The sequence below is a fragment of the Echinops telfairi genome, unplaced genomic scaffold (assembly GCF_000313985.2).
Source record: "Echinops telfairi isolate 266 unplaced genomic scaffold, ASM31398v2 ScPeMD7_2291;HRSCAF=2852, whole genome shotgun sequence".
NCBI classification, from domain to species: domain Eukaryota; kingdom Metazoa; phylum Chordata; class Mammalia; order Afrosoricida; family Tenrecidae; genus Echinops; species Echinops telfairi.
In genome coordinates, this window is record NW_022106189.1 from 45,343,447 (window position 1) to 45,365,471 (window position 22,025).

Genomic DNA, 22,025 nt, shown 5'->3' on the forward strand with positions numbered 1-22,025 from the left:
GAGCCGTGAACTAGCCTCACGGGTTTGCGGGTGTCCCACTACCCTTGCTCCCCAAGCTAGTCCTCTTCTCGATTGACGACAGGTCTGCGCGGGGCCGGGGGGAGGGCGGCCTTGGCTTTGGGGTTCGAGGCCCCAGACCCCGAGGTGCTGTGGCAAAGAAAACTCTCGATGAGTCACGAGGACCCCACTGTAAATTGGGTCTTTGGCAGGGTTTTGTCAACTCGCATTCCCTGGCGGGGTTCGGCTTTTCCCCCCTGCCCATCAGGGTGGGGTGGCATCTCGCCCGCGGATTCATGAGCACGAGCCCCCGGAAGCTCTGGGCACACTTTTACGCGGTCTCGGTGTGCTTTTGTATTAGACACGGGCGATGCAACAAAGTAGCCGCCCTGAAAACTAGTAGCGAGTAAAACCCAACCTCGAACCTACTTCGGGTTTGTTACTATTTTGGCAATGAAGTTGCTCTAGAAGAAGCAGGCATCTTTCTAAGAGTTTGATAACCGTTGCAATTAGTGTGCGTTGCGGGGTTAAGTCCGAGGAAGCTCATTATTATTTTAAGAGTCCAGAAGGCTGTAATTTTGTTCAATCTTTGGGACTTACTTTGGTCTGTATCCCCTTTCCCCTCCACCCCCTCCCCACACACTTTGTGTTCACTTACACATCTACTTGTGTAAGCTGTACAGGTCTCCACACACAAAAGAGGCTTAGTGTTGGGGGTGGAGTAATTTTTAAAACTATGAAACCAAGAGTTTTTCCTTAAGAGTATATATATACACCCATCGCGTCTCGGCCTTTTGGCTAAGATCAAGTGTAGTAAGAGTACAAACCTATTTTGCCTCTTTCTCCATTTGTGTTACGAGTTCCAAAGCAAGTAAGGATTTCCTACCGGAGATGCCCGATGTTAAATATTTATGTAAGTAGTTTATTTTCGTGGTCCAGATTGTTGAGAAGGGGTTTAAGGTTCATTGTGAATTTAGGTATAAAATTTGATCTTAAACTGAATGGCTCATGCTGAGGCAGCCTTCACACCCTCTGTTTAATAGTCATCAGAAGGCAGATATGGTGGAAATGTTATTTAGGTTTGATAGCCTGTAAGCTAATTGCGATTTCATCGGCATTCACCGTCTCAGCATTTGTGCTGCACCTTCTTATTGCTTGTACACGTCTTTAGGAAATTGGACGGCAGAAGTTTGGTTGAAGGTAAATGTGGGCACCTCGCTGGGTTTCTTCTGGTGTAAGTGCTGTGTCCAAGCGTGGAGATTTTGGGAAGGAAGCAGTTTTGGTTTTGAATAGTGCAGTGAATCTTATATGCTAGGATTTAGTCATTGGATTTTGCTTGATTGGTCCGCACAGATGGTAAAGTTGCCTTATCCGGTAGCCAGTGTCCTACAGGTCCCACACCCTTAAGGGACATTCATTCATTTACTGGCAACACGTGGCACAGTGGTACACATTGTTATTCACCCAGTGTTGGGATTAACAACAGTGAGTGGTGAGGGTCCTATTTTAAAATTAAGTCATGAAGGTGACACTTGTTAAAATGTTTTCTGTCAATTACTGCCTCTCGATATTACTGGAAAGTGCTGATTTGAACCCTGTCCCCTGAACCTGAAGTGCTGAATTGCCAGTAGCGTTCCACATTTTCACAGGCTCCAAAGGATGAACTTTGACAATTGGCTGAGCTTTGATTGATGCGTACTTGGTGTCCAGATGGAACCGCCTAAATGACTTGGCATAAATCATTTGAACCCGGGCCCTTCTGCTTTGTACCTGAAACCAGTTTTGTGATCCTTGAAGTTATGCTGCAAAGGCACAGAAATGGAGCTGCCTGCCCCCATGGTAGTTAGCGCTCACGTGGTTGGCTCTTGCCCTTCCTCCTCTGTGACAGGCTCACTCTAGTCTTTGCGTTAGTTTGTAATAATACCCAAACCAAGCCAAGCCCCACTGCTGCCTAGTCAATTCTGACTCAGGACAACCTGTTGGACTGAGTACAACTGTCCCATGGGGCTTCCAAGACTACCGGTACACCTGTCTGAGAGCAGTGGGTGGAAACAGCCTACCTTTCAGTTTGTAGTCTAACACCTAACCCACTGCGCCACCAGGGCTCCTTGGTAATTAATGAGACTGCCAAGGCCTCTCAGTGCACATGTTAAGTTCGGAGCTTATAGCAGAGTGTGTCCCTGCCATTGACTGACTGTTTCTAACGGCGCTGTTATGAATTAGTATTGAAAATAATATACTATGTTGACTGGCTTCCCTCACATAGTGAACCCAAACCAAACCCTCTACCCTCAAGTGAATTCCGACTCACAGAGACTTCATAGGACAGAGTAGAACTGCCCTTGTGGGTCTTCAAGGCTAGAAATCTTCACAGAAGCAGACTGTCACACAGGTCGCCCAAGGAGCTGCTGGTGGGTTTGAACCGTCAGCTTTGTGGTTAGCAGCCCAGTGCCTCACCACAGCAGCAGTGCTGTGCTGACAAGGTTTTGGAGATAACTGGGTTTCTTTGCATCGGCAACAGCGAAGTACGTACTTAAACATGTCCTAGGGAAAGATGATGGATACAGTGTGAAAAGTTTGCAGTCTGATGGGTACTTTAGTAGTCCATGAACCATTAGCAGGAGGTTACCCTCCTTTTCATGACCATTGGTGGGACCTTGGTGGGACCATTGTCTACTGAAGTGACAGTGACATTAAGTGGACCCACTGGGTAGCAGGCATTGAGACAGCAGCCCGAAGTTCTTGTGTATGGAACTGACCAGGGCTCCACGGAGGGTGACTTAGAGGAGGAAGGGCTACAAAGGGAGCCCTTGTTTAACCCCAAACTCAGAGCTCATGGACTTTGTGCTTTGCTCAAGATTTATTAATTCAAGACGTTGAGGTACATTATGTCACATCTATTGAATTGTTACTTCATGGTTGTTTGTTGTCATTCGTGCTCCTGACATGTGAGTGCTTCCTTCCTAAGTGGATCTATTTTAAGTGCTACACTAGATGTGGTGTGAAGCACACTGAAGACATTTCTTACCAATAGGGAAATCTCACAGGGAGAACTTACTTTGGAATTTGTCGTTGGGCGGCTACTTTTTTTGTTGCCACACAAGCAAGAACCGCTGTCACAAAATAGATAAATCTGTTTGCAATGGGATTGCTGGCCTTGGGCCATCGGATCACTGTAGCTTGTCACTTGTCACATTAGTGCTCCATCAGCACTGTAGATGTTCCTTGCCAAAGACTCATGCTTGTGCCGCAGTTTTCAGAGGGTTGACATGGTCTCTACAGCCATTTGTGTCAATACAAGGCTGGATTAAGAGCTCACAGGGGTAAAACACAGATCATGGGTGTGTTTATGGGATTTGCCTCCTGGTTCAGAAACTGGAACTTGCCCTACCCAGGTAGGGCGCCTTCCATCGGCCAACTTTGCATGAGCTGCCAGTCTCCTCACTACTGGAAAGAGCCTCTGTCCACCATGGCCATACACCCAGGAGAAGGTCCAGAAACTAGACGCTACCAGCCCCCAGCCCCCAGCCCCCAGTCCTTCCTGCTTCTCTGTCCTGGCTGGGTGGGTGAGGTGAAGAGCAAGTGTGGCGTTTGGGAGCCTGGGCGGAAAGGTAGCATTAGAGTGGATTAAAGGATCTTCTTCCATGGTGCCTCCCTCTGGGCTGTGCAGAGGCTTGGACTGAAGATGAGCCTGGAGGGGCAGCCAGGCTTGCCACAGAGGCCAAACACAGCAGAGCCCTGTGGGCCCACTCTCCAGCATGATTGTTCATGCTTCAGATTGATTCCCAGTTTTCTCCTGACCACAAACCTGGGGAGGGCGTTTCTGAAGCCTGTAGTCGGTCTGTGGAGTCAGGAGTCCCAGGACTAGTACCTCAGAGATGAGGGTCCTTCCCAGTAAGAAGGTCGTGTTCCGACTTGTGTGCCTCAGCACCCAGCTGCCCTCTTATCGCTGTGCTTGTCACATCTGGGGAGAGGGGATTTTGTGTCTCCTCTGGTCTTGGTGACTGGAAGCACATTGGTGTGTGCCAGCTCTTTTCTTTTCCTGCAGGGCCAGGTCTAAGGTTGTGGAAGCCTGTAGAACAGATCCAAACTCTCTCCTCAGCTGTGGCCATGTGGGGTGTGTGTACCCCCCCCCCAGAATCATGGCAGCAGAAGTGGGGCACCCTCGCAGACAGTCAAGCCCCTGGACCCAGAGGTGGTCAAGTTCTGTGGGCTCCCTGAGTATACAGCTGGACTGTGGCACCAGGTGGGAGGTCCCCTACCAGGGCGAGCGGCTCTGGGATCCTTCCCTTCATTCTCCTCGTCTTCACCAAAGGCTAGCATCATTGTGAGTATGTGTCAGAAGTGCCCCTTTGTTTGAAACTGTCGGAGAACGCGGGATTTCTGTGTAAGGGACACTTGGCAAGCCTGGGGCTGGCTCTGTGCAGGGAGTTAGCTTTGCCCTTCCCTCTGGTGGATCCAGTCCACGTTGTTTAATGGTTTGTATAAATCTGATGGTCCCCTTTGCCAGGCAATTTACATTTTATTCATTTAAATTCAGCTGGGAGCAATTAGCTTATGAATTTATTTGATATTCCAGTAGTGCAGCGGTTCTCAACCTATGGGTCTCGATTCCTTTGGGGGTTGAACGACCCCTTTCACAGGGGTTGCCCGATTCATAACAGTAGCAAAATTACAGTGATGAAGTAGCAACGAAAATAATTTTGTGGTTGGCCGTCACCACCACATGAGGAACTGTGTGTAAGGGTCATGGCATTAGGAAGGTTGAGGACCACTGCAGTAGCTATTAAGAGGCTTTCTAGCATTCCTTTGTTTCGTCCTCTGCATTTCTCTTGTTGTACACGACTTTATTTTTGGGAGGCTCAAACACTCAGTGCCCGACTGCTGGCGGAGAGATGAGCCACCACCTCAGCAGACAGGCTTGGCATGTGGGTCCTCCTGAGACTGAATGGACTTGGGGCAGCTAACAAGAACAAACTCAAACCCAAACTCATTGCCCTCGAGTCGATGTTGACTCGAGTGACCCTGCAGGACAGGAAAGAACGATCCCCATGGGTTTCCGAGACTGTTACTCCTTAAGGGAGCAGACAGCCCATCTCCTTGGGAGCGGCTGGTGGCTTCAAACTGCGGGCTGTGTAGTCAGCAGCGGCCTGGAAACCCCCTCTGCCACCAGGGCCCCTGTAACACCAGGGCTTGGAGCAGAGCAGGCGCTGGCGGGCAGTCTGCCCTTCCCACTTCTCTCTGCAGCTGCCAGCCGCCCCTTGCGATAGCACTGCACGACTGAGGGAGGCTCTGGGAGGAAAGAGGCAAATTGGAAAATTTAAGTTTAATTTTGATCCATATACATAAATCTACAAAGATCTTGGAGATGCCTGCCCCGTGGTGTAAAAAACCCCTCTTGGTACTTTAGCAAGAACCTTCCGGAGGTGGCTTCCAAGACTATGTGTGTGTTTTGAGACCTCAAGTAGGTCTTCTGGGGAGCGGATTGCTGAGCAAGGAAATGCAGGTTTGGTATAAACTACTGAGCACTTTGCAGCAAGAAGCCCTGGTGGCACAGTGGGGGACAGACATTGGGCTGCCAACTGCCAGGTCCTCAGTTGCACCCCTCAGGCACTCCATAGTAGAACGATGGGCCTGTCTGCTACTGTAAAGAGTTTTAGCCTCAGAAACCCACAGGGGCAGCTCTGTCCTGCCCTTTGGGGTCGCTATGAGTCAGACCCACCTGATGATGACAGTACATGCCCTTTGGCTCTTTGGAGCTTTTTTCAGCTCACGTGTGCAGGAGCTATGTGTGTGCAAACTCCAGGGCTCAGCAACCACTCCTCCCCGGCAGTGGCCCAGTTCTTAAAGCAGTGCTATGATGTGATGGGTTCTTGTGCCCCTTCCAGGTGAGTAAAATGAGACCAGAGAGGTGTGGGGACTTGGCAGAGCTCATGTGGCTGGGAAGTGAGTGACCAGGAACTTAAAAGCAAGTCTCTGGACTTGTGAAATTCTAGCTTTTCCACTTTGCCAAACCGCTCTTCAAGGAGAGGCTGGGGAAGGCCGACCGCTCTCACGCTCACTGCGCACCACGTCCTCGAGTCAGTGTGGACTGCGCTCCCGTGTCACCATCAGTCGAGTCTGTGGGAGGATGGGGGTGTGTGTGTGTGCATCATTCTTTTACTGATAATGTTTTTATTAGAAAATGGCACATGCTCTTTTTAAAACGTGCAAACCAGAAGTGTTTGAAGTGAAAGGACCCGTTGTTGTTTTTTAATCATTTTATTAGGGGCTCATACAACTCTTTTTTTTTAATTCATTTTTTAGGGGCTCATCCAACTCTTTTTTTTTTTGCTCATACAACTCTTATCACAATCCATACACACATCAATTGTGTAAAGCACATTTGCACACTCATTGCCCTCATCATTCTCAAAACATTTTCTCTCCACTTAAACCCCCGGCATTAGGTCCTCAAGGATCCGTTCTTTCCCTGTGCCCAGCTTCTGTCCCCAGTGTGGTTTACGTGGTCTCTGCTTTTCTGTGAGGACTTTGTGCTTGCCTCCCAGCACAGTGGAGCCTAACCACAGAGTCACTGAGCTGTTTAGACCTAATCTTGTTTCCCACATAATTGAGGGCTGCTTCTTGCGAATGGTAAGGTTTCTTCTCTCTACCTGATTTGTCCGGTGTCTAGTCAGTAGTCTGGAGGGCCAGGGACGAGCTTAGGACTCGCTGAGTGATAACATGTGACTCTTTGGGACCTTCAGTCCCGGCGTTACAGTAGCCCTGGGGTCCATTTAGAGAGCTGTGACCCAGATTCATATATCAGGGTCGGGCACAAAATCATAGAACTCTGTGTGGAACAAGCCCCGCACAACGCCATCTGGGTCTTTCCCAGCCTGCCCTGCTGAACTCTGCACCCCGACTGACCATGCCGCACGGCAGCTTAGACACCCTTATGGGACTCCAGTTACGTTCCTTTGCAATATCCTCTGAGTTTGGGGGACAAAATTGAGGGGCGAGATCAAGGCTGGAAGGTGGGTGGGGCCAGGTCTCCTGACACAGGTCCCTTCGGACAGCTCTGGCTGCCTTCGAACAAAGCATTGTGCTAATAGGACGCTTCCTCAGGGCAGCTTTCATCTTCTGAAAACTCTTCCTAGGAAGCCATGAAACAGTCTGTCCCCGTCCAAGAAAGCCTCTCAGAGTCCCACTGCACGGCCCCATGTCCTTCCCGGCCCCCCACCTTAGTGGAACTGGCCCAGAGACCCAGCATCGCCACTCTCTTAATAAGACAGGCGTCCCTGAGAGAACTCGTCTGCAGCTGAGACACAGAGAACACCTGCTATGTGGGATCAATCGGAGCAGGTGTGCGCTGGAGTCTTCTACCCCCCGACGTGTGCAGGAGCTGTGCTGTGTGCGCGCGCCCAGGTCTTGGGCAGCTGTCTATCCTAGCAGGTGCCCTCAGACGTCTCCCCAGCCTTGGAGGAAATGACCGAGGGAGCCACCCTTATTGGCTGGAGTGAGCAATGGTGAATCGGGCAGTTAGCCGTTTCCCTGTCTTCTAGGTCAGAGCCCTCTCCCCCGCACCCCCCACCCCTTATGTTTTCTATCGAGAGACTGTGGTGACAAAGGGGACCTAACCCCAACCACAAGTTACATCTTGGGCCCCTGCTTCCAGCAACTGACAGGAGGCAGGGCCAGGCCTCCCTTCCACTGGTAGCACCTCGAATTCCCGGGTGCTTTTAGGCAGAAGCACATACTGTACACTTCCTGTCCTTGGTTTTGGTGCTGGGCATTAGGAATAGAGAGCTGGAAAGATCCTTCCTGTGCAGGGGTGGGGAGAGGAGCAGATAACATCTGCTTGAGCCTGGTAAGAACCTGCTAAGGTGTAGTCAGGATCCCCCCCACCCCCCAAAAAAATTGGTGAATTGCTACTGTCTCAGGCAACAAGTGGTACCCAAACCAGTAAGCCTACCAGTTAGGGAGGGAGACGAGGACTAACGAGACCCACAGGAATGCCTCTCGTGTTAGAATGAAGCATGAGGGCATATGGAGGGTTCCCCTGGAAATGACACATTTGCTGAGCTCCTCAGTATGCTGTGGCCCTGTGGTTGGAGGGAGTTTGAGGAGCTCAGAGCTGGCAGGGCAGAGACAGGGACTACCTGTTAGAGGAGGAGGAGCCTGGGAAGCCCTACAGGGTGCTCAGACATGGGGGAGTGGCTGAGGGCTGGACTGTCTGAGCTGAAGCTCTCCAGGGCCAGAACAGAGCCAACTAGGGCAGGCCAAGTCTCCAAGCTGGTGGGTGGCATGGCAGAAAAGCTGAGATGGTGGTTCCGTGGGTGTGGAGGGATAGTGGAGGTGGTTAGAGTCAGGAGCATGGTACCTGGTACCTTCATCCTCCAGGCAAGTCATGCCTGCAGCTGGGCCCCTGTGAGCCTCATGGTGATTGTTGCAGGTGCAGCCTGCGGGCTTTGTCAGGGACTCTGGATTCTTAGAGTACCTGCTGCGCACATCCCTACCAACATATCTCAAACCCCAGACCAAAGTGGGAGGGGGGGGGGCAGCACGGTGGCAAATATAACATTTCTTTTGGGCACACCTGAGACAGATCGATACAAAACACAGCCCCCTCTCCCCCACCCCAAGGCCCCCGGAGTTGATGGTGTAGAGCAAGTTGGAGCAGGTCAGCAGGGGACAGTTTCCCTTTATTTTTAGAGACACCTTTAGAAACAGTCTTTTACTTCCTGGTGGTGCTCGTAGAAAATAAAGCCCCTCTGTTTTCAATACGGGGTAGAAGACTTTCTACTCCTGTGAAGAGTGCTGTCTCAGCCCACAGGCAGTTCTCCCCTTTTGACTCTGGCGGGGAGCATGGTTTGGGTTGATGCAACCTCAGCACTCTGCCCCACAGCCTGGTTCCTGCCAGCTCTTTGCGTGGTAAGCGTTAAACTTGGTATCACTGGGACAGTTGGTCCAGCACATAGCTGGCGAGTGGGCTCTGAAGTATAGCAGCCCTATGCAGGACATCTTTATGGGCACAGCCAGCCTGCTGTTTCTCCTGCACTGCCTGTAGTTGTGGTTCGGACAACAGCTCTCTGTGCTCACAGGCACTGGGCACCCTGCTCATTCATCCCCTGCTTCATGCGGGCACACTGAGTGAGGAGGCTGGCCCTGTGCTCATGCCTTCGTGAGAGGGAGTCAGGCAAGTTACCACACCAATAAGAATAACAGTCGTGCTGGGCAAACCTGTTTTCAACCCAGCTCTGCCGAGTTTGTCTCTAGGTTTCTTGCTCTTCCTAGAGATCTTAATGCTCCTTTGCAGCCACCTTTTTTCAGCGCCAGGTGTTGGGTGGTAGAGCTGCATGAGCAAGCCCAGCCAGTGGGAGAAGCCACACCCGGGGTTTCTTGGAGGCCCCTCAGAGGGAAGAGAGCTTCAGGATGGGGCCCCAGGGCCGGGTGAAGTTTATAAACTGCCCAGCTGGTGATTCCCCTTCAACCTTTGTCCAGCACTTGCTGAGTGCCAGGTAGACCTTCCCCGTTCAGTTTCAGCAATTTTAAATCTTTACAGGAGCAGACAACCTCACTTTCTCATGAGGAATGACTGGTGGGTTCAAACCCTGGACCATGTGGTTAATAACCCAGCATGTAACCACTGCACCACTAGGCTCCTTGGACTTGTTTCCCATGCTCACTGGTCATTTTTCTGTGCAAAAGGCTAACAAGACAAACCCCATGTCTTTAGTGGGAACAGCTGTCTCCAGGAGCCCTGTGAGTGGCTAGGGTTCTGCTTGGAGCAAGAAGAAGACACGGCCCCACAGCAGGAGTATGTGCAGACAGGTGTGTCCTCAAATCCTAATAAATGGGAAGTAAAGGTGACTGGCTCCCCAAACTAGAGCCAGCGCAGTGAAGGGGAGAAGAAGGGGTGCAGGGCCAGGCTGACCAGTCAGCTGCTTCACTTTCTCACACTCTGGTGAAGTCAGAGGTGGCTAAACGCACATGTGCCTGTACCGTTGGCAGAAATAACTAGACCGCTCTGGCAGGTTTGCAAGGGTCAGGTTTGCTGTTGATGAGAGCTACCTGGAGTTTCCAGATTGGCTGGTGTTCCCAAGTTCAAGAGGTGCGTGGACCTCCGTGCAGACTTCCTAAGGGTCACTGTGCTTGTGTTCTCTCAGGCACATTCTCCTCCAGCCAGTTCTGACTTAGCCAAGACCTGGTGTAGGGTTTCAGGTGGTGGCATTGTGTCCTGTTCCCCCCTGCCACGAGGGAGTTGTGCCATCAAATGACAGGTGCCATTCCGGAGCAGTGCCTCACGCCCCTCTCCAGGGTCCCACAGACAACAGCAGTGGTCCTCAACCTTCCTACTGCCACGGCACCCTTTAATACAGTTCCTCATGTTGTGGTGACCCCCCCAACCATAAATTTATTTTTGTTGCTACTTCATAATTGTAATTTTGCTACTGTTATGAATCGGGCTACCCCTATGCAAGGGATCGTGACCCACAGGTTAAGAACCGCTCCTGAGCAGTGCTTGGTCCGGGTCTTGGGAGTGTGTTGGCCCGGTCAGAGCATCTGCAGGCTCCTTAGTTGTCACCTGCTCTGGAGTGCATTTGTTCAGCTGAAAAGGCTTGGGCTGTTTTGGGGGAAGGCAGTTTGGGAGGGGACAGTTCTGTCTTCACTGCTGCCTTCTTTTTTCCTTCAGATTGCTTACCTAGCTTTGACTTTCGCCTTTGTTAGTCATCAGTAAGTCTTTAAAAGCTCTTTAAAATGGTCCCATTAAAAAAGTAACAGCTTGGGATGTTCACAATAGTGGCTCTTCCTACAGGGTGAATAATCACCCCTCTAGTAATAAACAAACAAAAGCATAGCCATTGATGATGACTTCCCTCAGCAGTATCTATCTCTGTAGGGCAGGCGTCCTCAAACTATGGCACGCGGGCCACATGCGGCCTGCCGAGGACATTTATCCGGCCCGCTGGGTGTTTTTGCCCCGTTTGTTTTTTTACTTCAAAATAAGATCTGTGCATTGTGCATAGGAATTTGTTCATAGTTTTTTTTTTTTTTTTAAACTATAGTCCGGCCCTTCAACGGGTCTGAGGGACAGTGAACTGGCCCCCTGTTTAAAAAGTTTGAGGACCCCTGCTGTAGGGTTTCCAAGACTAAATCTACAGGAGCAGACAGCTTTCTGGTCTTTCTCCTGAGGAGCGGCTGGTGGGTTTGAACCTCCCATCTTGCAGGTACCAGCCTAGTGCTTACCCGGCAGCCCCACTAGGGCTCTGCTATCATATGACAACTCATTTCCAGTTAGTTCTTATAGAAATTCTGACTTTCAATTCAGGCCAGAGCTAGGTGGAGACAACTCTTCTTGTCCCCCTCCTGCCTGAGCTTACCATCTCTCCCTCCCTCCCCACCCCCACTGCCCTCCAGGTGAGGGCACTGCAGACTGATGCCCCACCCTGTTGGATAGCTCTTGGGGGGATACCTGACTGCCCAGGTACTCCTGCCGGAGCCCTTATACGGGGACCACACAGTGCAAAGATCAGGGCAAGGTCTGTCTCCATTTTGGCTGGGAAAGCAAATTGGAGTTACACAGTTAAAGTTTTTGGAGAATACATTTCACCCAATTAGAGGGTGGGGTGTTTGTGTTTTTCTCAGCAGAGCATTTGGGAAAAGTGACAGTAAGAAAGGAAACAAAAAAATGAGGAGCTGATACCAAGGGCTCAAGTAGAAAATGTTTTGAAAAGGATGATGGCAACAAATGTGCTTGACACAATGGGTGTATGTATGGATTGTGATTAAGAGCTATAAGAGCTCCCAATAAATTTATTATTTTATTTTTTTTAAGAAGAAGCAGTGACACCCCTGCCCCCTGGATTTGTAGCTCCCTGCTAATCCATTTACATTGTTTTCTTTCCATCATAGAACTGATGCAGCTTTTAACTTCTCGACCAACCATTGTAAGTAACTGGTTTTCATTTACAGCCGAACAACCCTTGAAGGAGAACATTCACCCCTTAAAATTGGGGCAAAGAGAGGCTCTGCTTCCCAGCTAATAGAAGTGCTTCTGGTTTCGACAGCCCCAGATTTCCCAAGATAGTGAGGGAGTGAAAGGGAAGTCATTAATGGGGTCAGGCGTCTTTCCTCATGAATGCCATCTTAAAGCGAAGCTCTTGTGTGGCCAAGCACGCTTCCTTCTGTCAAGTGGCTCAGGAACCAAGCTTCTGTTGGTCTGCTTCCAGCATATTCCAGTAAGCAAGAAGTCCCTGAGCAGATGCGCTTACCGGTCTGTGCTTGCATTGGAGGAAACTCTCCTTTTGATTACGTGTTCTGGACCCTGCTTGTCTTTGTGTAGGGTGGAGTTAGTAAAAGCCAGGGACCTCAGGCTGAGCCCGGCAGGTGGAGATGGTGATGCAGAGATGAGATGGAGGCTTGAGGGAGGAAGGCCTGACGACTGACTAAACAACCATCCAACCCACCTACAGTTGGGTCAAGTGAATTCTGATTCAGAGCAGAACTGCCCCCAAAGGGCTGCCTACCTGTGCCCTCTACAGAAGCATCTTTCTCTCATGGGGATGGCTGGTTTGAACCCTGATCATTAGTGAGCAATGGACTGCTTGACCACTGAGGCTCCTTCCACTCCCTGCCCTTGCGTCAGTAATGACTCACAGTGAGCCTGTAAGACAGGGTAGAACAGCCCCTGTAGGTTTCTGAGACACCATAACAGGGGTAGAAAGCCTACTCTTTCTCCTTCAGAGTGGCAGGTTTTGAACTGCTGCCTTTGTGGTTACCAGCCCAACACATTACCCACTGTGTGCCACCAGGGCCCCTTAACAGGTAGCAGAATTAAAAACGGTACTGTGTATTATTTTTGCATGTTTCTGGTGAGGATCTTGTCTCGATGGCATTGAGACTGGTGTGGGTTTTTTCATGAGCGTCTTTGGAAATCTCAGTGCAGAAGTCCCACCAATGCACCACTGTGCCGAGCTCTGGGCCTCCTGGCACTGCTCTGGTGATGTTGACCGCAGCCTACCCACCTTCCTGGGTTACAATCTCTGACAACAAAGGTGCCATTGAAGGAGTACACTTAGGGGTTTGATAGTGCCTTGGTGGTGTCCTGGTCGTGTTGTTGGGTGAGGGGTTGACTGCTGACCACAAAGCCAGAACTTCAAACACATCAGTCGCCCCCGAGGAGAAAGATGGGGCAGTCTGCCCCATAAAGGTTTACAGCCTTGAAAACCCTAAGTAGTCAAAATCAACTTGACCATGGATTGAGTTTTGACAGGTGTATACACTAGTCAGATACACACTAATCATGACTAGGGAAGTACACAATCGAGCAAGAACATGCTCAAGTGTTCCCTCTTGTCCTGTTGCCCCCAGTCCGCCCCCTTCCCAGTCAGCTACTAGTCTGTTTTATGTTGCTTAGGTGGAGTATAATCTCCTAGGAACAGCCCCAGTCAGGCAGTGGCTAAGGGCTCAGCCACTTACTGAAAGGTTGGCAGGAGAGAACCGTGGCTGGGTGCTCCCATGAAGAGGACAGCCTTGGACACCCCATGAAGCAGTTCCACCCTGCCCTCTGGGCTGCCCCGGCGGCAGGTGGGCACAATACCATCTCTGTTGCTTCCCTTCTGCAGTGTGTTTTGAGATGCAGCCTTGTCTTCCTCAAGTCAGAGCGTGTGGAGGTGCCACCTCTCGGTGTTGCGGGCCTCGGTCTGACTGCCACGCATAAAGTAGCTGTAGCTCTTTGTGCTCACTTCACCCCTTTTTGTTGGCATGATGGCATTTGCTTGGGTGTAATGCCAGGTGTGGAATTGCTGGGTGAGGGGTTAAGGGCATGCTTTATAAGACACTTCCAGATGCTTTAAATGGCGTTTCCCATTTTCCTTCCCTGCAGCAGAGTGAGAATCGCACTGGCCCCGCACCTCGCTGACTCTTGGTGTCGGCAATCTCCTCTGTGGAGCTTCAACTCGAAAGGAATGGGGTTATTTTCCCACAGAAATGCGATAGAAAAGTGGATCCTAATTGCACCCCCCCCCCCCCCCCCCCGTAAGTGAAGTTAAATGTAAAAAAGACTATTTCAGTGAGAGAGCTGGAGTCAGAACACATGTGCCGAGAAAGAGTAAGTGAGAAGCCCTGGGACATACCTGGAACCCTGTCATCTTGGTGGTCAGAGGTATGAAGGGAACTTTCCACCGTTACCTGCCCTAGAACTTTCTGGTCGTGTCCACGTCTGTTTTGCCCTGGTTTCCATCCAAATTTAAGAGCTGAAAGCAGATTTTCCTTTGACTAGGGGGAGATCACGTGGTATGTGAGTGGTTGTCTTCTAGGTCAGAATAGCCGTTCCCATCCAGTGTCCCATCATCTGGAGTATCTAAGAGAATGTGTTTTTAAATTTAAGATTATATCTTGGTTTCGTTTAAAAATGAAGAACGTGATTTTGTCTGGAGCCTATCACTGTGGTGGCATGATCAAAGGGGCAAGTAAGTGGAGATCGGCCCACCCACCAGCACCTGGGGGGGCGTTGATCAATCCTTAGCTGAGTGCTTCTCCACCTTCCTCCCACCGCGACCCTTTAATACAGTTCCTCATGTGGCAATGACCCCCCCAACCATAAAGTTATTTTCGTTGCTACTTCCTCACTGACATTTTGCTAATGTTAGGAATCGGGCGAACCCTGTGAGGGTCTTTTGACCCCCAAAGCAGTTACGACCCACAGGTTAAGAACCACTGCTTAGCCCTACAACTTTCTCTTGATTGTGGGCCTTTTTTTCTCTTCCTTCTGAAATTCATTTGCTCGACCAAGGTATTTTGAGTACCTGCTTTCTGCTCCTTTAAAGAGTTACAATCTCTTGGGTGGGTGGGTGGGTGGGGGAGCTACAGTCTCTGAAACCCTCAGGCAGTTCTACCCTGTCCTATGGGGTCTTTGTGAGTCAGAATTGACTTGGTAGCAATATGAGGGGTAGCCCCCCATAAAAAGAAACAATTTTTTCAAAGCTGTGTGTTTAATTAAAAAAAAATAAAACAACCATATAACCTTCAGAGTATTCTCGATTACACTTAATACATTTGTCAAATCTGTGATTCCATTCTTGGAAACATTTTTCAAACTCATCTGTTTGTATGACTGACAGCACCTCCCTCTTTTTTTTTTTTTTCTTCACCTCTTCTATGCCGTAAAATCTCTGGCCTTTCATGTTCCTCTTCATTCACAGAAACCAAAAGAAGTCCAGAGCGAGGTGCATGGAGCAAGAGAGGCATGCTGTTTTTTGCCCAAAACTGGTGCACTGAAATGGCTGCATGCTCATGCTGGTACATTGTTGTGATGGCAAAACCAGTCCCCTGCCTGCCACAAATCAGGCCTTTTTTGTTGTGCACTGTTGTGCAGTCTATTCAGAACCTCCAAATAAGAAAGCTTGATGAACAGTCTGACCTGGTGGAATGAACTCCAAATGCATTCCGAGTCGAGTCAACATTTTGTCCTTTTTTGTCCTTTGGGAAATTGATGGATGTCCAGAATGAGGTTTGTCATGCATAGACATTTCACCTTTTTAGAAATGAGGAAACCACTCGAACACTTGAGTTTTTCCCATAGTGCTGCTCTTGTAAGCTGTGTTCAACATCACAACAGTTACTCTGGCATTTTACCCAAGCAGGAAATAAAATTTCACACTGCATTGCTGTTCTCTTAAATGGGCCATCACAAAAAACGAGGTTTGGGTGAAACTGCTTTTATGAGAAAATTCAGTGACCAGAGAGAACTTTCCCAGGTGATGCCACTGGGTGCACTGACTCAGGGAATTGCTGGATGCTCACCTAGTGGGGAAAATGTGTATTATGAAAACTCCACCCAGCTGAGTTTTTTTTTGTTTTTTGGTGGAGGGGGGGGGGGCACCCCTTGTAAGTTTCATTTCTGGGGTTGGTTTGGTTTTTTGGTACCCCGCGTAAGTTTGGTTTTGGTTGCGGCAAAGCAAATTGGTGCATGTAACTATTTAAAAAGTAGAAAGTCACACTAAATTTTAAAATATGTAGTTCAATGAGTTGGGACAAATGTGTACATTTTTGTAATCACTATTACAATTAAGATCCATGCCACTCCTCCTGCACCCCAGTCTATTCCTTTGCATTTGCCCGGCACTGCAACATCTAGACTCCTGCCGTGGTTTTGTAAGGGGGTAAGCTGGACATGCTGCTCCCTCTTAGGGCTGGGCTTGCACCTGTTTGATAGTTCAGTTCCACTCCATGTGGTGGTAGACGGAGTGGCACGATCTCGTGTCCATGATCTTGCCCTTCAGTACAGCTCAGCAACTCAGGTTAACACTTAATTGCCATTGTGTAGTGTGGCTCTGACATAGGCAAGGGAGTTTGATTTTACCTTTTGTTTTTTGTGTACTGGGTGAAGGTTTACAAAGCAAATCCGTTTTCATTCGGCAGTTGGGACACATTTTGTTTCATGTCTTTGATTGCAATTCCCACAGTGTAACATTGATTGCAATTCCCACAGTGTAACATTCTTTCCACAATGCAACATCACTCTTTCTTTCCACCTCCTCCCACATGTCCCTTTTCCATTCCTCCTCCCTGCCCCACCTTTCTGAACTTTGTTCTTGGGCAAATGCTGCCCCTTTGATCTCAAATGATTGATTATTCTAAGGTGTGCACTATCTAGTGTTATTAGTCTCCTTATTAAAAAAGTAAACTCAAACTCACAGCCATTGAGCTGGTTCGAACTTGTGGTGACCCTGTAGGACAAAGTAGAACTGCCCTTGTGGTTTTCCAACGCTGTAATCTTTTTAAAAATCATTTCATTGGGGGCTTGTACAACTCTTATCACAATCCATCCATCCATCCATTGTGTCAAGCACATTGGTACATTTGTTGCCAAGGCTGTAATTTCTATAGGAACAGAAAACATCAGCTTTCTTAGCGGCTGGTGGGATTGAACTGCCAACCTTGCAGTTATCAGCCCTACTCATTACTTACTCTGCCACCAGAGTTCATCATTCCCCTTTAGACCTGTCCATTGTCTGGCTGAAAACTGAGCCCTAGGGGTAAGCTCACTTTCAGGCCTGAAGGGCAGTAAAGGACAGGAGCCTCTGGGCATCCACCAGGTGCTATCCACTTATGACTTTTTTTGTTTCACCTTTCCCCCACGCTCTCTGGGACCTAATTGATCCCTTTCAGAGAATGGTTTGGTTGTGGTGGCTGGGCACCATCTAGTTCTTCTGACCTCAGGATCACTTGGCAGCTGATGTTTGTGTGGTCCATGAGTTCAATGGAGTGATTTTGAAACCATACTTTTAAAGGGATGGGAAGGGATGACTTTTTGACAGAACTTTAATAGTTAAAACTCACTAGTATACGTGTGAATCTAAACACTGTTATTAGATATTGTCCAGTCAATTCTTAAGCATAAGGATGCAAGACATGCCCAGCAGAACAAAATAGCCTCTCGTCCTGCCCATCCCGACAGTTGTTTTTATGTGAGCCCATTGTTTTCGGCAATGTGTCCATCCATCTTGTAAGAGCCATGATCTTTTTCACTGCTCCTCCTCGTTCCTGAGCATGACTGGTGTGCTTCACCAGAGACTGGTCTCTCCTGACAACATGTCCAAAGTAAGTGAGACCAAGTCTCACCATTCTTGCTTCTAAGGAGCATTCTGCCTGTACATCTTCCAAGACAGATTTGCTTATTCCATGGTAATTTCTATATACTTCGCCAGCACTAGCTTTTCTTAAATCAGTTCCCAGCTTTTATGTGCCTACGAAGCGATTGAAAATACTATGGCTTGAGTCTGGTGTACCCTATGTACCCACAGTGACAGCCGTGTCCTTCAACCCTCTGAAGAGGTCTGGTCTTGTGCAGCTATTTACTCAACCCAGTGTGCTTATCTCCTGGCTGCTACTTCCATGAACACCGACCGATTGTGGGTCCAAGCAAGTCGAAACCCTTGACGCCAGTCTTTTCTCCACTTATCTACTGGCCTAGTAGTTGTAAGCATCGTGGTGTTCTTTACATTGAGTCATAGTCCACACTGAAGGCTGCAGTCCTTGATCTTCATCAGCAAGTGCTTTAATTCCTTCTCACTTTCAACAAGCATGATGTGTTATTGGCATATCAAAGGTTGTTAATAAGCCTTCCGATCCCAGTACCACATTCTTCCTTAATAATCTAGCTTCTCTGGTTATTTGAGCAACATACAGATTAAATTAGGTGAGAGATTACAACCCTTGGTGCACACCTTTTCTGACTGTAAACAGTGTGTAGGATTCCCTGGTTCTGCTGGAGCAACTGCCTCTTGATCCTTGTACTGGTTCCACATGAGCACAGTGAAGTGTTACCATAGTGGATACTAGATGGCAATATGCTGACGTTCAAATCCTAAAAAAGTCAACATGGCCTGTGGGCATGACAGTCTTGTTGGTCTCTTCCATCTCTTTCTTCCCAGGGACCCACCCCCCGCCCCAAGACAGTCCGCAGCACCTTTCTCCCAAAGCCCGGGAGCAAGATCCCGCGTCCGCTGTAAAGCTCCTTGCAAAACCACCAGGCTGTCTTGGTGTCCGCAGCCCTGCCTCTGTCCTACACAGAATTTAGTCTCATTGTCCAGCACAGTTGGCTGTGCGGAGGTAGTTGGTGCCCATTAGCATTGTTAACACAACAAAACCCTTTATTAGGTGTTGACTTTACCGTAAAGCCGCCTCCAGAGAGCCGCCTCCCCATGGCTGAAAATTGAGCCGTGGCACTGGTGAGTTCATTTCCAGACCTGCAGGGTCTGGTCTCAGGGTCTGCTCCATTAGTCCATGGGGCTCATTGCTGCCTGGGCCTTTGGTTGTCGTTACACTGCTTTCCTCCGATGGGGAAAAACCAATAACTCGATGGCTGCTCACAGTCCTTTTTAAGACCCCAGTTGCTACTTACCAAAGTAGGGTGTAGAACACTGTCTTTGTGACTGTGCTAGGCCAGGTGACTTTGCTGTCTCTGAGGCTGTGGTCCTGAGCTCTCTGGCCAGCTGCTCATTCCCTCCAGATGCTTGGTTCTAAGACCTTTCCATAACTTTGTCCATATGCTCCACCACATGCATGGATCTATTTGCAGCAAAGGTAAATACACCCTCACCAACATCCTCTGTCGAAGCTATATATATTCGTGGGGTACCCACGAGGGACCCCAGTGCATCCAGCCATGTGCCTCTCCTCCGTTACTGCAGACAGTATGTGCACACTGTTTCCCTTGAACTCTTACTTTCCCACTGCGTTCCCTTTCCACTCTGGCCCCACTGTGTGTTGCCCCAACAGCCCGATCCGTCTCCCACAGAGTGATTGGTGGGCCTGAACCACTGATAGCCTGGTTCTCAGCCTGGTGCTTAACTCACAGTGCCACCAGGGCTCCTTCCCTGAGTTTATGATGATTATTACATCTCTGTCAGGTGAGGGTGGAAACACCTTGCACTTTTCTCACTGTGACCATGGCTCTGTCGTTCACCTTGGTGTGACCTGGCTTCACATCTATAAATGGGAGGTCAACCGTCTGCAGAGCTGGGCTGGTAGCTGTCCAGCAGACCTGGGGAACTGATTGACCACAGGCTCCAGGTCTGCCTCGACGCTGATGGACTCCTCTTCCCATCAGCCCTTTGGGTGGGAGGAGACATTCGTTTGGGGGGAGGGGGAGATAGCCAGCCTATGTATTCATTCCCTTTCTTTTTTTAAAATTTAAATCATTTAAAAAAATTTTAATCATTTTATTGGGGGCTCGTACAACTCATCACAATCCATACATCCATCCATGTGTCAAGCACATTTGTACATTTGTTGCCATCATCACTATCGAAACATTTTCTTCCTACTTGAGCCCTTGGTACCTGCTTCTTATTTTTCCCCTCCCTCCACCACCCTCCCTCTTCCTCCCCTCCCTCCCTCATGAACCCTTGATAATTTATAAATTATCTTATTTTTTCATGTCTTTCACTGTCTGATGTCTCCCTCCACCCACCTTTCTGCACCCACCTTTCTGTTGTCTGTCCCCCAAGGAGGGGGTTAGATGTAGATCCTTGTGATGGGTCCCCCTTTCTCCCCCACCTTCCTCTTACCCTCCTGGTGTTGCTACTCTCAGTGGTCCTGAGGGGTTTATCTGTCCTGGATTCCCGGTGTTTCCAGTTCTGATCTGTACCAGTGTACATGATCTGGTCTAGCCGGATTGTAAGGTAGAATTCGGATCATGGTGGTGGGGGAGGAAGCTTTAAAGAACTAGAGGGAAGTTTTATGTTTCATCTGTGCTATACTGTACTCTGACTGGCTTGTCTCCTCTCTGCGACCCTTCTGTAAGGGGAAGTCCAGTTGCCTACAGATGGGCTTTGGCCCTCCACTCTGCATTCCCCCTCATTCACAACTATATGATTTTTTGTTCTTTGATGCCTGCTACCTGATCCCTTTGACACCTCATGATCACACAGGCTGATGTGCTTCTTCCATGTGGGCTTTGTTGCTTCTCAGCTAGATGGTCGCTTGTTTATCTTCATGCCTTTAAGACCCCAGACACTATATCTTTTGATAGCCGGGCAGCATCAGCTTTCTTCACCATATTTGCTTATGCACTCGCTTTGTCTTCAGTGATCGTGTTGGGAAGGTGAGCATCATGGAATGCCAGTTTAATAGAACAGTGTTCTTGCATTGAGGGAGTACTTGAGTAGAGGCCCAATGTCCATCTGCTACCTTAATACTAAACCTATAAATATATGCATGTAGTTCTATTTCCCCATCCTCATACATAAATATATTTACTTTTGTACATGCCTGTATTTAGACCTCTATAAATGCCCCTTGCCTCTCATTCCCTTTCTGCCCAGAGAAAGGTTTGATGCATTTGAGGAGGCTCAGAGTGCTGTACCCCAGCGCCCCCTAGTGCTATGCTGTGGTGGCAGTCTTCTGCAGAGAGGTGTGTGTTTCCTTGATGTGTAGAGAATTCTGGAATTGGCCACTGCTGTTGTCAGTTTTTCTGGCCTGTTTCCCAGGCCTTCTAGATCTAGAGACAAGGCCTGGGAGCCCTCGAGTCTCCTCCAGGGAAAGCCCAGAGGGCTGGCTGAAGTAGCTGCAGGCCTACTCCGTAGTCTCCATGAGGCTGTGGGCCGACACTTCCCTGCCTCGGCTCTGCTCTGCTCCCCCACTTCAGGTGGTCACTGTCACTTTGGTGGCCGACTTACAGGTCTTGTCATTTTCTGAGGTCAGGTGTCCCTCTGTCTCTCCAGCATCCTTCTTCCTCTGTGGACAGGCTCATCCCCCAGTGAGTTCCTGTGTCCCTATGTGGTCAGTCCTCTGGTTCCACCTGACCAAGGCTCATAATGGTGCCAGGCGAAGGTTTGCCCAGCTCTGGGGTTTGAGGCTGCACTGCCCACGCCTGGTGGACCGGGACAGGTAGAGTTGCTGTAAGCATCAGCATGTGGGCATGGTGTGTGTCCTGAGTAGGTTTTGTGTTTTCTCCAGACATCTAGTGCTGTCTGAAGTGGGACTCGAGGAAAGACAGTCGGCAGGTCTCTGTGTGTATGTGCACGTGCACATTTCACCTTTCTGCTTCCTCTCCGCCTTGCAACCTTTTCCTGCCATTGCACACACTGTGCCATGGGAACGTCGGGCAGCCATTCCCCAGGGCTGGTCCAAGCTCACCACACACTCATTTCAGATTGGTTCTAAGTCCTGTTGGGACACTGCTTGTTTTCACCGTCATCACCCAGAGCGGTCTGTGTGGTGTGGGCTCTGAGAGTGTTACATGTGGGTGTCTGTACCTGATTGGTCCACTGTCCGCTTGCAGCCATGATCCATATCACCAGCGTCTCAAAATGCCTCTCCTCCCTGCCAATCTTAGCCACCACCTGTGCATGCCTTCTGCAGTGATAACCAGGACATCCCCAGGTGCAGATGATGAACTTGGCACTTGGCTGCTGGCTGGGAGGTTGGAGGTAGGGGTTCACCAAGAGGATCCTGGCTGATATGCAGGCTGCTCGCACCATTGCACTTCTTGCAAAAGGCAGCTTTGTGTCAGCCCTGCATCGAGCCGGTCTGTCGGC

The 22,025-nt window shown here is 49.4% G+C and overlaps 1 protein-coding gene across 2 annotated transcripts in view; it reads left to right on the forward strand.

Annotated features, from left to right (window-relative positions):
- The first annotated feature begins 231 nt into the window (after positions 1-231).
- The window catches only part of USP10 (ubiquitin specific peptidase 10), a 46,228-nt gene continuing 24,434 nt past the window's right edge, over positions 232-22,025 (forward strand). Inside the window, exon 1 of one of the 2 annotated variants that reach the window (XM_045293624.1) lies at positions 232-910. In XM_045293624.1, the coding sequence (XP_045149559.1) occupies positions 896-910 (15 nt within the window). In that variant the 5' untranslated portion in view covers positions 232-895. Of the gene's footprint in view, positions 911-11,892; positions 11,928-22,025 lie in introns of those variants that run through there. The other variant, XM_045293623.1, reaches the window with a different exon arrangement.